This window comes from Schistocerca gregaria, chromosome 3, assembly GCF_023897955.1.
Source record: "Schistocerca gregaria isolate iqSchGreg1 chromosome 3, iqSchGreg1.2, whole genome shotgun sequence".
NCBI classification, from domain to species: Eukaryota; Metazoa; Arthropoda; class Insecta; order Orthoptera; family Acrididae; genus Schistocerca; species Schistocerca gregaria.
This window is the reverse complement of record NC_064922.1, coordinates 229,121,910-229,135,567: the sequence shown is the minus strand read 5'-3', so window position 1 is coordinate 229,135,567 and position 13,658 is coordinate 229,121,910. Positions and strand designations below refer to the sequence as shown.

The 13,658-nt window shown below is 44.3% G+C and overlaps 1 protein-coding gene across 2 annotated transcripts in view; it reads right to left on the bottom strand.

The window, feature by feature from the left end:
• Positions 1–13,225, bottom strand: part of LOC126354897 (basic salivary proline-rich protein 3-like) — a 102,655-nt gene extending 89,430 nt beyond the window's left edge. For both annotated transcript variants that reach the window (XM_050004955.1, XM_050004957.1), the window contains exons 1-2: positions 13,097–13,225; positions 1,501–1,540 (exon numbers count right to left, since the gene is read on the bottom strand). In XM_050004955.1, the coding sequence (XP_049860912.1) occupies positions 1,501–1,540; positions 13,097–13,159 (103 nt within the window). In that variant the 5' untranslated portion in view covers positions 13,160–13,225. The remainder of the gene's footprint in view (positions 1–1,500; positions 1,541–13,096) is intronic.
• Between the last annotated feature and the right edge of the window lie 433 nt (positions 13,226–13,658).

Below are 13,658 nucleotides of genomic sequence, written 5' to 3'. Positions count from 1 at the left end.
ATTTGTGCACCGCCGCCGTCAGTGTCAGCCAGTTTGCCGTGGCATACGGAGCTCCATCGCAGTCTTTAACACTGGTAGCATGCCGCAACAGCGTGGACGTGAACCGTATGTGCAGTTGACGGACTTTGAGCGAGGGCGTATAGTGGGCATGCGGGAGGCCGGGTGGACGTACCGCCGAATTGCTCAACACGTGGGGCGTGAGGTCTCCACAGTACATCGATGTTGTCGCCAGTGGTCGGCGGAAGGTGAACGTGCCCGTCGACCTGGGACCGGACCGCAGCGACTCACGGATGCACGCCAAGACCGTAGGATCCTACACAGTGCCGTAGGGGACCGCACCGCCACCTCCCAACAAATTAGGGACACTGGTGCTCCTGGGGTATCGGCGAGGACCATTCACAACCGTCTCCATGAAGCTGGGCTACGGTCCCGCACACCGTTAGGCCGTCTTCCGCTCACGCCCCAACATCGTTCAGCCCGCCTCCAGTGGTGTCGCGACAGGCGTGAATGGAGGGACGAATGGAGACGTGTCGTCTTCAGCGATGAGAGTCGCTTCTGCCTTGGTGCCAATGATGGTCGTATGCGTGTTTGGCGCCGTGCAGGTGAGCGCCACAATCAGGACTGCATACGACCGAGGCACACAGGGCCAACACCCGGCATCATGGTGTGGGGAGCGATCTCCTACACTGGCCGTACACCTCTGGTGATCGTCGAGGGGACACTGAATAGTGCACGGTACATCCAAACCGTCATCGAACCCATCGTTCTACCATTCCTAGACCGGCAAGGGAACTTGCTGTTCCAACAGGACAATGCACGTCCGCATGTATCCCGTACCACTCAACGTGCTCTTGAAGGTGTAAGTCAACTACGGTGGCCAGCAAGATCTCCGGCTCTGTCCCCCATTGAGCATGTTTGGGACTGGATGAAGCGTCGTTTCACGCGGTCTGCACGTCCAGCGCGAACGCTGGTCCAACTGAGGCGCCAGATGGAAATGGCTTGGCAAGCCGTTCCACAGGACTACATCCAGCATCTCTACGATCGGTTCCATGGGAGAATAGCAGCCTGCATTGCTGCGAGAGGTGGATATAAACTGTACTAGTGCCGACATTGTGCATGCTCTGTTGCCTGTGTCTATGTGCCTGTGGTTCTGTCAGTGTGATCATGTGATGTATCTGACCCCAGGAATGTGTCGATAAAGTTTCCCCTTCCTGTGACAATGAATTCACGGTGTTCTTACTTCAATTTCCAGGAGTGTAGTTTTATTAATGGATAGTCCATTGTGCAAACAACTAGTGTCAATGATAATTCACTTAGCATACTATGATATTCCGGAACTAGTTCAACATGAATTTACATACGGTGAAAACGCCATCTCGAGCTACAGGTAAGACAGAACAGAACTTCTGTACTGTAGCAGCTGACCTAAGCGTCAGTTCTCAAAACAGTGTTACAGTAAGGTACACTCACGTACTGCGTCATGGGTGCTACTCAACTCACCTGCATCCTGGGGTACAGCTAAGCCTAATCCCACGGTCACCTGAAAAAGAAAGTAATACATAACTACGAAGTCTTTCAGTAACGGATGAGTTATATGAAATGTTCTCGGTGCACTAGTTGTTTTAACCCTGTGGCGCCCAGTGTCCACTAAAGGGGATAGCTGTTAATCGTCGCTTCTTTGGCGTTCTCAATCAGTCATCAGGCTGTAGAGGCACACAGTCCACACTACAGTAGGACCTCCCTGCTGGTGTCATGCCATGCATGCATTTGAAAATGCCGGACAAGTGACCATTAAAATCTGACCGTTGCAGTGAAGACGTTACACCATAGAGTTAATTCTCTATAAAATTACGAGCCAGAAACAATATCCAACATTTTCTTCGTCATAAAACCTACTAAATGTAAAAGAAATGTCTTAATCACACACATTACCTTCAAATGTGATGGAATTTGTGAAAGACGAAAACCTAATGTCGGCATCTATTGTCGTAACTGGTTTACATACGAAAATCTAAACCGATTTTGCCAGCCCCGTCAAATATCGGTTTTCTACACACGTGGTCTGTTCAGTCAGTGCGGTTACTGTTTCTCTTCAATGACATATGTGTGAGTGTGAGGGGTGGGGGGGGGGGGGAGGGGGGTTGTGGTGAAGACTTCTCGCTCAATCTATTTCTAATATTTGTTCTTGTCCTATTCTGTACAAAAATTCACTCCGTCAAGATTAGTCGAAATTTTTAAAGGCGACTATAAACCTGACACCCGAAACATATTGCAAACGGCACAGCGTTTACAAGGGAGCAAATATTGATTGAAGAAGTTCCAGAGTAGATTTTGGAGACTTTAAGTGACAGCCAGAAGCGGTATTCCGAAATCGGTTTACGGAAACCGGATTTGGGAAATCCATGTAAACGTAGTAACAGATGTACCAGATGTGGTAGCGATTACTGCGAGCAGAGATTACATTGGCACCAATTATGTCTTCCACGGCGTTATTGTTTCCATCGCAATGTGTAATTCGTGACATACTCATATGCAATTTATCACAGTCATATTTGTGTAATTCCGTCACTTCGATAGTCACCCTTGCTTTCGTGTCGATGTACGTCGAAAACTCAGATTTTTATAGAGAACTAGCTGTTCCCAGCCACGCATTGCTGTAGCTCCGTCTGGTTAGAATGAAAAGAAGCAAAAATGTCAAACGCACACGTTTCTAATACGTATGGAAATTAGATATATGTCCTAGTCTCACACCCTCCCTTCTCCTGCGCATTTTTCTCTATCTGTTCTTCATTCCCCCTATCAGTCCATCACCTTCTCCCCCTTCTGTCCGTCTGTCCATCTCCCCCCCCCCTCTCTCTCTCTCTCTCTCTCTCTCTCTCTCTCTCTCTCTCTCTCTCTCTCCTGCTTATATTCTCCTCCTCTCTCCATCCCCTCCTGCCCCTCTCACCCCCCTTTCTCGTTCATCATCTTCTGCCCACTTTCTCCGTCCATCTTGTCCTTTCCACTCTCTAGCTCGTCCCACTGCCACTCTTCGTCCATCTCGTCCTTTCCACTTTCTGTGTACAATTCCTCCCATCCCTTTTCCATCTCCTCTTCGCCCCTGTCTGACCTTGAGCCTCGTTTATTGTTACTGAAAATCAGATTCTGTTGCAGTATCCAAATCATAAACCGATAATCCATAAATACAACTTTCATATTTGCTAAGGAAGTTTCACAAATATATACACATCAAAAAAGTTTTGTATCACCTCAGTTCCAAGAGTTTCGAAACCTGTATAGTAAATTGGAATGGATATCAACATAAACCCATTTTATTGCTCATGAAAACCACACATTGCATGTTGTACCACCATACAGTGGGCATACTATCCACAAGATCATCAAGGCACTGTTGGTCCACACTGTCCCACTCCTCAACGGCGATTCGGCATAGATCCCTCAGAGTGGTCGGTGGGTCACGTCGTCCAGAAACAGTCCTTTCCAATCTATCCCAGACATGTTCGATACGGTTCATGTCTGGAGAACATGCTGTCCACTTTAGTCAAGTGTTGTCATTATCCTGAAGGAAATCAATCACAAGACGTGCACGATGGGGGCGCGAATTGCCGTCCATGAAGATAAATGCCTTGCAATATGCTAACGATTTGTTCGCACTACCGGTCGCAGGTTGGCATTCACTTATCGTACAGCCGTTACGGCGTCTTCCATGACTACCAGCGGGGTACGTCGGCCACACATAATGCCACCCCAAAAAAACAAGGAACCTCCACCTTGCGGCACTCGCTGGACAATGCGTCTGGGGCGTTCAGCCTGACAGGGTTGCCTCCAAACATGTCTCCGACGATTGTCTCGTTGTAGGTATATGCGACACTCATCGGTGAAGAGAATGTGATGCCAATCCTGAACTGTCCATTCAGCATGTTGCTGGGCCCATCTGCACCACGCTGCATGGTGTCGTAGTTGCAAAGATGGACCTCGCCATGGACGTCGAGGGTGAAGTTGCGCATCATGCAGCCTACTGCGCACTGTTTGAGTCGTAACACGATGTCCTGTAGCTGCACGAAAAGCATCATTCAACACGATGGCGTTGCTGTCAGGGTTTCTCCTAGCCATTATCCATAGGTAGTGTTCATCCACTCCAGTAGTAGCCCTTGGGCGGCCTGAGCGAGGCACGTCATTGACAGTTCTTGTCTCTTTGTATCTCCTCCATGTCCGAACAACATCGCTTTGGTTCACTCCGAGACGCCTGGACACTTCTCTTGTTGAGAGCCCTTCGTGGCACACAGTAACAATGCGGTTGCGATCGAACCGCTGTATTAACGGTCTAGGCACGACTGAACTACAGACAGCACGAGCCGTGTACCTCCTTCCTGGTGGAATGACTGGAATTGATCGGCTGCCGGACCACCTCCGCACTGCTCATGCATGGTTACATCTTTGGGCGGGTTTAGTAACAACACTGAACAGTCAAAGGGACTGTGTCTGTGGTACAGTATCCAAAGTCAACATCTATTTTCAGGAGTTTTGGGAACTGGGGTGATGCAGAGCATTGAGCGAGTCCATCCGAAAGTTCAACAGGGTGCCCGTAAAAATTTGAAGTAAATCGATCAAAAGCTTTTCTAGATTTTGGGTAGTAATGTTTCCCTTTAATATATTAAATATTTATTTATACATCATGTATATACATATTTAATAACTAGGTACATAAAAATACACCCGTATTCGATTTTCAAAGCAATCGGCGAAGATTTAAGTTTCTGAACACACGAGCATTTAGGTTTTTTATGTTGAAGAGGCTATGAGCACTAACGTGTCAGCTGAACCTACAGTATATGATGTAAGGATTAAACTATTATTACGTAAATTACGATCCACGACATTATCAGCTCTCATAAACATGGAACTATAACCACCATCGCATATGTTTTCGATATATTAAAGTGAAATGGCCTGAAATCCACAAGAACAAACACGAAAGCTGACTGTGTCGTTACGAAGGATCGCACTGCGCAGAGAGCTACCAACTGAAAAGCCAGGGACGATGCAAACCGCTTACGATATTGGTACACATAGCAGACAATGACATATTTGAGAATATGACTGCTGACGCTAATATGAGAACGAGAGACAGGATCTGAAATTGACCGATGGTCGAATGACGTAGTGGCACGCTTCACACGGATGGAGGTGCTATGGAAAACCATTGACAGATAACAGTGAGGCCACGATCAGACACTAATGAGAAAGATGTTGCTGCTCCTTATGTCCATAGAGTGTGTTTCAGGTAGGTGATACTCGTAACTTCACAAGGGAGCCAGCAACGTGCGTACGGCTTATGATAGGACGAAGTAGGGTGTCCATGAATATTTTCCTGCTTGCATTCAGTAAACAACTTCATGAAAACACGCATGTAGTGAGTAGACTGTGAATTACGTTGGGAAGATAGTGCCATATCCTGGGGTCCAGGTTGCGACGTCTTGTTACAAGTACTATCTTCAGGAAGCCATGGCACAGTTCTGCTCTGCGCGGCGAATAGAAAATAGGTTTAATAACTCCAACTGCTGTAAAAATCTCGTAAAACTCCAAAATTCGCGAACGATTTAGCATGTCAAATATCTGTTCTCAGTTTTACGTAGGACTGGGGTTTCGTTAACTTTTAATTTTTTAAATTAATGAACTTTATCTTTCAGGTAACTTTCAAACTAAGCGCTGATGAAAACAGATTAGTACTATATTAAATCATGTTATATATTTGTTATTATTCTCATTAAATTCATTAGCTATGTAGCATGTTATAACTAGTGATGACAACAAGTTATATTTGTTACGGGAGGCCCCCTTTCCGTAGAACAATCATCAGCACCTGCTGTATGAAGCAGACTCGGCTACGCAGACGTAGGTATCTATAGACCGCGCACCCCCCCCACCCCCCCCACCCCCTGTCTCTGCCGTGCTGAGGTTTGAAATCAGCCCCTGAGTCACGTGACGGAGAGCAAACAGGCGAGTTCCTAACATCACGTTCTGTGCGAAGTAGAGCTGACATTTACGATTTTGCTCATTTGTAGATAAAATCAGGTACTGATTTTAACAGCTGAACGACCTGTGTTAGTATTACTCATGTAGTAGTACAATTAGCGCAACTTGTGCAAAATTTCCAACATTAATACGATAGTTATCGTATTTACGTTTGCGCATGTGTAACGATAAGAAACATTTTAAACGTTGTACTGAAAGATTTTTATGTTGCAAGCAACAGAATTACGGTTCTTCGTTGAATTCCAGTATTTGTATCAACGCGAGCCAATTAGTTCGATGCTACCACAGGAGTAAAAAAGGAAACATCGGTTTGGCAGAAAGCATTTAGTCTTTGACAGCTCCTCAAAAATACCTTTTAAATACTTTATTATGCTTTTATAAGAAATGAGATACGTCTCTGTTCCATAAAGCCCCGTTTTTTACAAAAATAAGCGATTATGTTCTATGAGTTTCACTGAGTCCAGTACAGACAGCGAAACAATGTTAATATAAATATTAATATAATGTATTAGAAAATGAGTATTGAGTTTGACATTAACATCCTGTCGTCCAAAATTTTTGTCATCCATCAAGCTTTGGACGTGAGGAGGAAGGTTTATTTATATATCATTCATCAAGGTCTTTTTTGTTTTCTTTTTTTTTCTTTTTTTTATTCATGCGAAGCACGTGCATGGCGATAACAGTCACGGCCGGCAATGGCGGTGCTCAGCCGCTGCTAGAGCACAGGATATTATTTGTTTTTTACTGTCCCTGTAAATACAAGTCGGTAAAGCGAATACCTCACTAGAAAAATTCTGGACCGCCACGGCGAAAGGGCACATAAAATTCCCTTTTTAAAAATTCATTTTGTTTGCAGTGGGTAACAAACTGACACTTTAGTTGGCATTCGGTGGCACATGAAAGACGTGATCAGCAATATCTGTTTGGGGTGACTCCACCTACACATTGCAAAAATTGAACTGCAAGTATCTGCTGAAACACCAGAAAAGATGAGCCTGACGACTCCAAAGAGGGAGACCCCTTATACAGGGTGAATCAGTTGCCCCTACCCGTGGGTTTTATGAAACTTGCAACGCCTTAAAAAACGACGTTCCCCATTTTCATATTCTCTCACTCGGTATGCGCAAACTTTCTGTCGTGCAGAAAGAATGAACAGGACCTTTGTGTAGGAAATTTTATGTACTTAAATTTTGTACTGGGACGCGCTATTGCTGGAGGCCACAGAATTTGAGTCACTGAATAAAATTACATTTAAAGTCATTTTTGTTGGTTTTTATTGAATAATTCGACAACTACGGCCTCTAGCGAAAATGTACTCCACCACAAAATTTATCCACATTAAAGTTCCTACAAAAACGTCCAGTTTTTTTTTCTGCAGGACTAACAGTTGGCATATAGCAACCGAGAGAACATGGTCTTTGAAAGCGTTGCAGGCTCCATAAAACTCATAGGTAGGGGCAGCTGAATCACCCTGTAAATAGGATATTACAAAAAGTACTCTATATTTTCAGAGGAAACAAAAGAAACATTCAGAGTAGGAATTAAAATTAATGGAGAAGAAATAAAAACTTTGAGGTTTTCCGATGACATCGTAATTCTGTCAGAGACAGCAAAGGACTTAGAAGAGCAGTTGAACGAAATGGGCTTTGTCTTGAAAAGGAGGCTATAAGATGAACATTAACAAAAGCAAAACGAGGTTAATGGATTGTAGTCTAATTGCATCGGGGATGCTGAGGGAACTAGATTAGAAAATGAGACATTTACAGTAGTAGATGAGTTTTGCTGTTTGGGGAGCAAAATAACTGATGATGGTCGAAGAGGATATAAACTGTAGACGCAATGGCAAGGAAATCGTTTCTGAAGGAAATAAATTTGTTAACTTCGAGTATAGATTTAAGTGTCAGGAAGTCGTTTCTGAAAGTATTTGTATGAAGTGTAGTCATGTATGGAAGTGAAACATAGACAATAAATAGTACAGACAAGAAGAGAATAGAGGCTTTCGAAATGTGGTGCTACAGAAGAATGCTGAAGATCAGATGGGAGATCACATAAGTAATGAGGAGGTACTGAATAGAACTGGGGAGAAGAGAAATTTGTGGCACAACTGGACTAGAAGAAGGGGTCGGTCGATAGGACAAGTTCTGATGCATCAAGGGATCACCAATTTAGAATTGGAGGGCAGCGTGGACGGTAAAAATCGTAGAGGGAGACCAAGAGATGAATACACTAAACAGATTCAGAAGGATGTAGGTTGCAGTAGGTACTGGGAGATGAAGAAGCTTGCACAGGATAGAGTAGCATGGAGAGCTGCATCATCTACATCTACTTTTACATACGTACTCCGCAATCCACAATACGGTGCGTGGCGGAGGGTACCTCGTACCACAATTAGCATCTTCTCTCCCTGTTCCACTCCCAGATTGAACTAGGAAAAAATGACTGCGTATATGCCTCTGTACGAGCCCTAATCTCTCAATATCTTATCTTTGCTGTCTTTCCGCGAAATATGAGTTGGCGGCAGTAAAATTGTACTGCAGTCAGCCTCAAATGCTGGTTCTCTAAATTTCCTCAGTAGCGATTCTCGAAAAGAACGCCTCCTTTCCTCCAGAGACTCCCACCCGAGTTCCTGATGCATTTCCGTAACACTCGCGTGATGATCAAACCTACCAGTAACAAATCTAGCAGCCCACTTTTGAATTGCTTCTATGTCCTTCCTCAATCCGACCTGATAGGGATCCCAAACGCTCGAGCAGTACTCAAGATTAGGTCGTATTCGTGTTTTATAAGCGGTCTCTTTTACAGATGAACCACATCTTTCCAAAATTCTACCAATGAACCGAAGACGACTATCCGCCTGCCATTACATGATTGTCCACTTTATATCGGTATGAAATGTTTAGCCCAAATATTGAATCGACGTGACTGTGTCTAGCGCCATACTACTAATGGAGCATTCAAACGTTACGGTATTCTTTTTCCTATTCATCTGCATTAATTTACATTTATCTATATTTAGAGTTAGTTGCCATTCTTTACACCAATCACAAATCCTGTCCAAGTCATCTTGTATCCTCCTACAGTCACTCAACGACAACACCTTCCCGTACACCACAGCATCATCAGCAAACAGCCGCACATTACTATCCACCTTATCCAAAAGATTATTTATGTAGATAGAAAACAACAGCGGACCTACCACTCTTCCCTGCAGCACTCCAGATGATACCCTCACCGATGAACACCCACCATCGGGGACAACGTGCTGGGTTCTATTACTTAAGAAGTCTTCCAGCCACTCACATATTTGGGAACCAATCCCATACGCTCGTATCTTAGTTAGGAGTCTGCAGTGGAACACCGAGTCAAACGCTTTCCGGAAGTCAAGGAATATGGCATCCGTCTGATACCCTTCATCTATGGTGCACAAGACATCATGTGAAAAAAGGGAGAGTTGCGTTTCGCAGGAGCGATGCTTTCTAAAGCCGTGCTGATGCATAAACAGCAACTTCTCTGTCTCAAGGAAATTCATTATATTCGAACTGAGAATATGTTCGGGAATCCTGCAACAAACCTATGTTAAGGATATTGGTCTGTAACTTTGGGAATCCGTCCTTCTACCCCTTTTATATACAGGCGTCACCTGCGGTTTTTCCAGTCGCTCGGGACTTTACGTTGGGCAAGAGATTCGCGATAAATGCAAGCTAAGTAAGGAGCCAATGCAGTAGAACACTCTCTGTAAAACCGAATTGGAATCCCATCAGGACCTGGCGATTTATTTATTTTAAACCCATTCAGGTGCTTCACAACCCCAGGGATGTCTATCGCTATGTCCTCCATACGAGAATCTGTACGAGACTCAAACGGGGGTATGTTTGTACGATCCTCCTGCGTGAAAGATTTCTCAAATGCTAAATTTAAAATTTCAGATTTCGTTTTGCTGTCCTTCGTTGCCAGGCCAGACTGATCAGTGAGTGACTGGATGGAAGCCTTCACCCGCTTACCGATTTTACGGAAGACCAGAATTTCCCTGCGTTTTCAGCAAGATCTTTTGCTAAGGTATGACGGTGGTAGTGGTTGTATGCTTCGCGCATCGCTCTTTTTACAGCAGCACGAATCTCTACTAATTTTTGCCTGTCCTCATTCTCCCGATCTTTCTTGTACCGTGAGTGCAACTGTCTTTGCTTCTTGAGCAGTCTCCGAATTGCGCTATTAAACCACTGTGGGTATTTTCCGTCCGTAACCCACTTTTTCGGCACATACTTCTCCAATGCGTGATTTATAATGTGTTTAAAATTTGCCCATAAGTCTTCCACGTCCATAGTACAGGAAGTAAATGAAGTCGATTCATTTACTAAGTGGGATGCTAAAACTGCTTATCTGCTCTTTCTAGTAAGAATACTCTCCTAGCCTTCTTGACCGACTTTTTAACTTTCGTAACCATAGTCGTAATGACAATCCCTGTCTCAACACTGACACCGTCGATGAGGTCTGGTCTGTTCGTGGCTACCGGATCTAAAATATTTCCGTTACATGTTGGCTGCCGATTTAGCTGCTAAAGACAGTTTTCGGATAATGTGTTGAAAAGTAATTCACACCACAGCTTGTCTGTACCACCTGTAATGAATCCATAGATATCCCAGTCTATACTAGGTAGGTTGAAGTCGCCTCCGACTAATATTGCATGATCTGGGTACTTCTGCGATACATAGTGCAGACTCCCTTTGAATGATTCTAAAACTGTCACGGTGGAACCTGGTGACACCCAAAAATTAACTTTATTTCTCGTAGCCCTGTTAAACGTGTCCCGATAACTTCACAATCACACACTACTTCGACCTCAGTATACACAATATTTTTGTCAACTGCAATGAAGACACCACCTCCTACGGTGTCTAATCTGTCTTTCCGATACACGTCCCAACCCTCGCTAAATGTTTCAGAACTTCCTATCTCAGGGTTCAGCCAGGTCTCAGTCCCGAGAATAATTTGAGCGCCACACGCTTCCTGGAGGGCAGTAAATTCAGGAACTTTATCCGAACACTCTGAAAATTTACTGTTAATATCTTGATAGCTGAAGTGTCTTTACACTGAGCGCGTCCTGATTTCCCTGCCTGCACGTCGACTGTTGAGTGTTCATCAGGACACTTCGTACTACTGCCTAGCCTAAAAAAAAACCATGTGCTCTCCCCAAGTACTCTGCTACCTTAGTGTAGTGAACCTCTGATCTATCTAGGGGTGTCCTACAACTCCCCACCCAATAGCGCAAGTCTAGAAATCTGCAGCCAAGACCGTCACGGATTAGACGAAGCCTCTGGTTGAGACACCCCCCCCCCCCCCCTCGGCTCCAAAAAAAAGGACCCCGATCCACTCTGGGAACGATGCTGCAAATAGAGAGCTCTGCTTGCACCCCGCCAGTCTCTGGAGTGAAGACCACCACAACAACAACATTTTCAGATATGACAGTGTGCACTAAAACAAAACAAAAATGTCCAGTATATATGGCCCTAAAATGCATATCATACGAGCTATTGGCACTTGCTCAACTTTACTACCTTGAAACACATGTTCTACTCAACAAGCGCACAAAACCCCAGATAAGCGTTTTAGAGGCCATGTTTACTGAGCTTTTTTCATTGTGTATCTTCATATTTTGTCGGCGCAAAGACTATCCCACAAAATTTCGGGCGTGCAGTCGCATATATTAGACATCTTCTTCTAACATTTCGGCTCAATACCGTCCAGCCATCTTCAGAGTGAGCTCACTCTATTCCGCCGAATTATTAGAAGAAGTCGAATTTATGCGGCTGCACGCCCGAAATTTTATGGAACTTTTTTCATTGTTTTGTTTTTATTTATTTATTTAAATGTCAAGTTCCGTAGGACCAAATTGAGGAGCAAATCTCCAAGGTCATGGAACGTGTCAGTACATGAATTTACAACATAAAAAGTAATAAAAGATAAAAATAAATGTTCATGAACCTGAAAGCAAACGCTATCAGCAACACAATGAGAATCAGCTTAATTTTTCAAGGAACTCCTCGACAGAATAGAAGGAGTGGCCAAAGAGGAAACTCTTCAGTTTCGATTTGAAAGCGCGTGGATTACTGCTAAGATTTTTTAATTCGAGTGGCAGTTTATTGAAAATGGATGCAGCAGTATACTGCACACCTTTTTGCACAAGAGTTAAGGAAGTCCGATCCAAATGGAGGCTTGATTTCTGCCGAGTATTAACCTAGTGAAAGCTGCTTATTGTTGGAAATAAACTAATATTGGTAACAAGAAACGACAATAAGGAATATACATATTGAGAGGCCACTGTCAAAATACCCAGACTCGTGAACAGAGGTCGACATGAGGTTCGTGAACTCACACCACTTATTGCCCGAATTACTAACGACTTCAACAAACTGAAAACTCTCTAAAACACAGCGAGCGAACGATTACAAAAGTTTATTAAGTCGTCATTTTGTCACAAACGGCACGCAACACCGCTGAAATCTATTAAATTTAATAACTGAATTACAGAGCACAAATAAGTTTGTCAGTACTCAGCTTATAATCGCTACAGCTGCAGTGCACGCCGCAAAATGTAAACACACTACTGAGGCGCGAAGCTTAGACGAACGACGAAAGCAGACTCCATTCTACTACCTCTCAAACTACAGAAGTTTCTTTCTTAACACGATCATATTTATCATTCGACTCATATTATTTAGACACTGATAAATACTGGCAAATAGAAGACCATCCGCACCCATTTGGTAAAGCTATCACTCCTTAATTTGAGCGTGCAAATTCACTGAGTTAATCTGAAATAACTTCACCTGCGGAACGGAATATTACTTTCCGTCACATATGTTTCAGTGTGACCAAACGCCGCGCAAGATTTTGCTGAAAATACTGCAGCTACGTTCACATGAACTGAACAGCTCTAGTCAGCTGATCGAGATGTTGGTTTCAACATAATGACGTCACGCGTGGTCTGTATTATCTACGGTCTAATCCCGGTAAGATTGACGCGGTGGGCGTGGAGGCGAGCGGAGGATGTGGACCCACTCACCAGGCAGACTGCGACGGCAGCCGCCAGCCAGAGCGGGGGCGGGCTGTGTCGGACTGTTCCCATGGTGAGCGCTGCACCTGCTGTGGCTGCTGCGGTGTGGCTCCAGACAGGCTTTTATACCCTTCCGGCGGAAACTTGGTGGCCCGGGTATCATTTTTATTGCGCTTTTTTTTGCTGCTGACCTGGCCGTCCAGCGGCTGACAGCAGAGGTCACAGAGCGCCACGCACTGTGCACTCACAACAGAGTGTCAAATTTTCGCATAACACAGTTTGTCATTATCACTAGCAGGAAAGTTAATGACAGAGTTTTACGGCAAGCGCCCGCAAATCTGATCCAGATGTTTCCACACATCCTCTGTGCTAAGAGCTATTCCTGTAGCATATGTAATAGCTGGACACACAGAAAATGACATACCTCGGGTAAGTGTTCACTCTTGTCATCAGCATATACGCCAACGACCATGCGCAGACCCCAAATACAAGAGATTTCGGAAATCTCTCAAATCGAATATGAAAATAACATTTAAAGTAGTAGATGAGTTCTGCTATTTGGGGAGCAAAA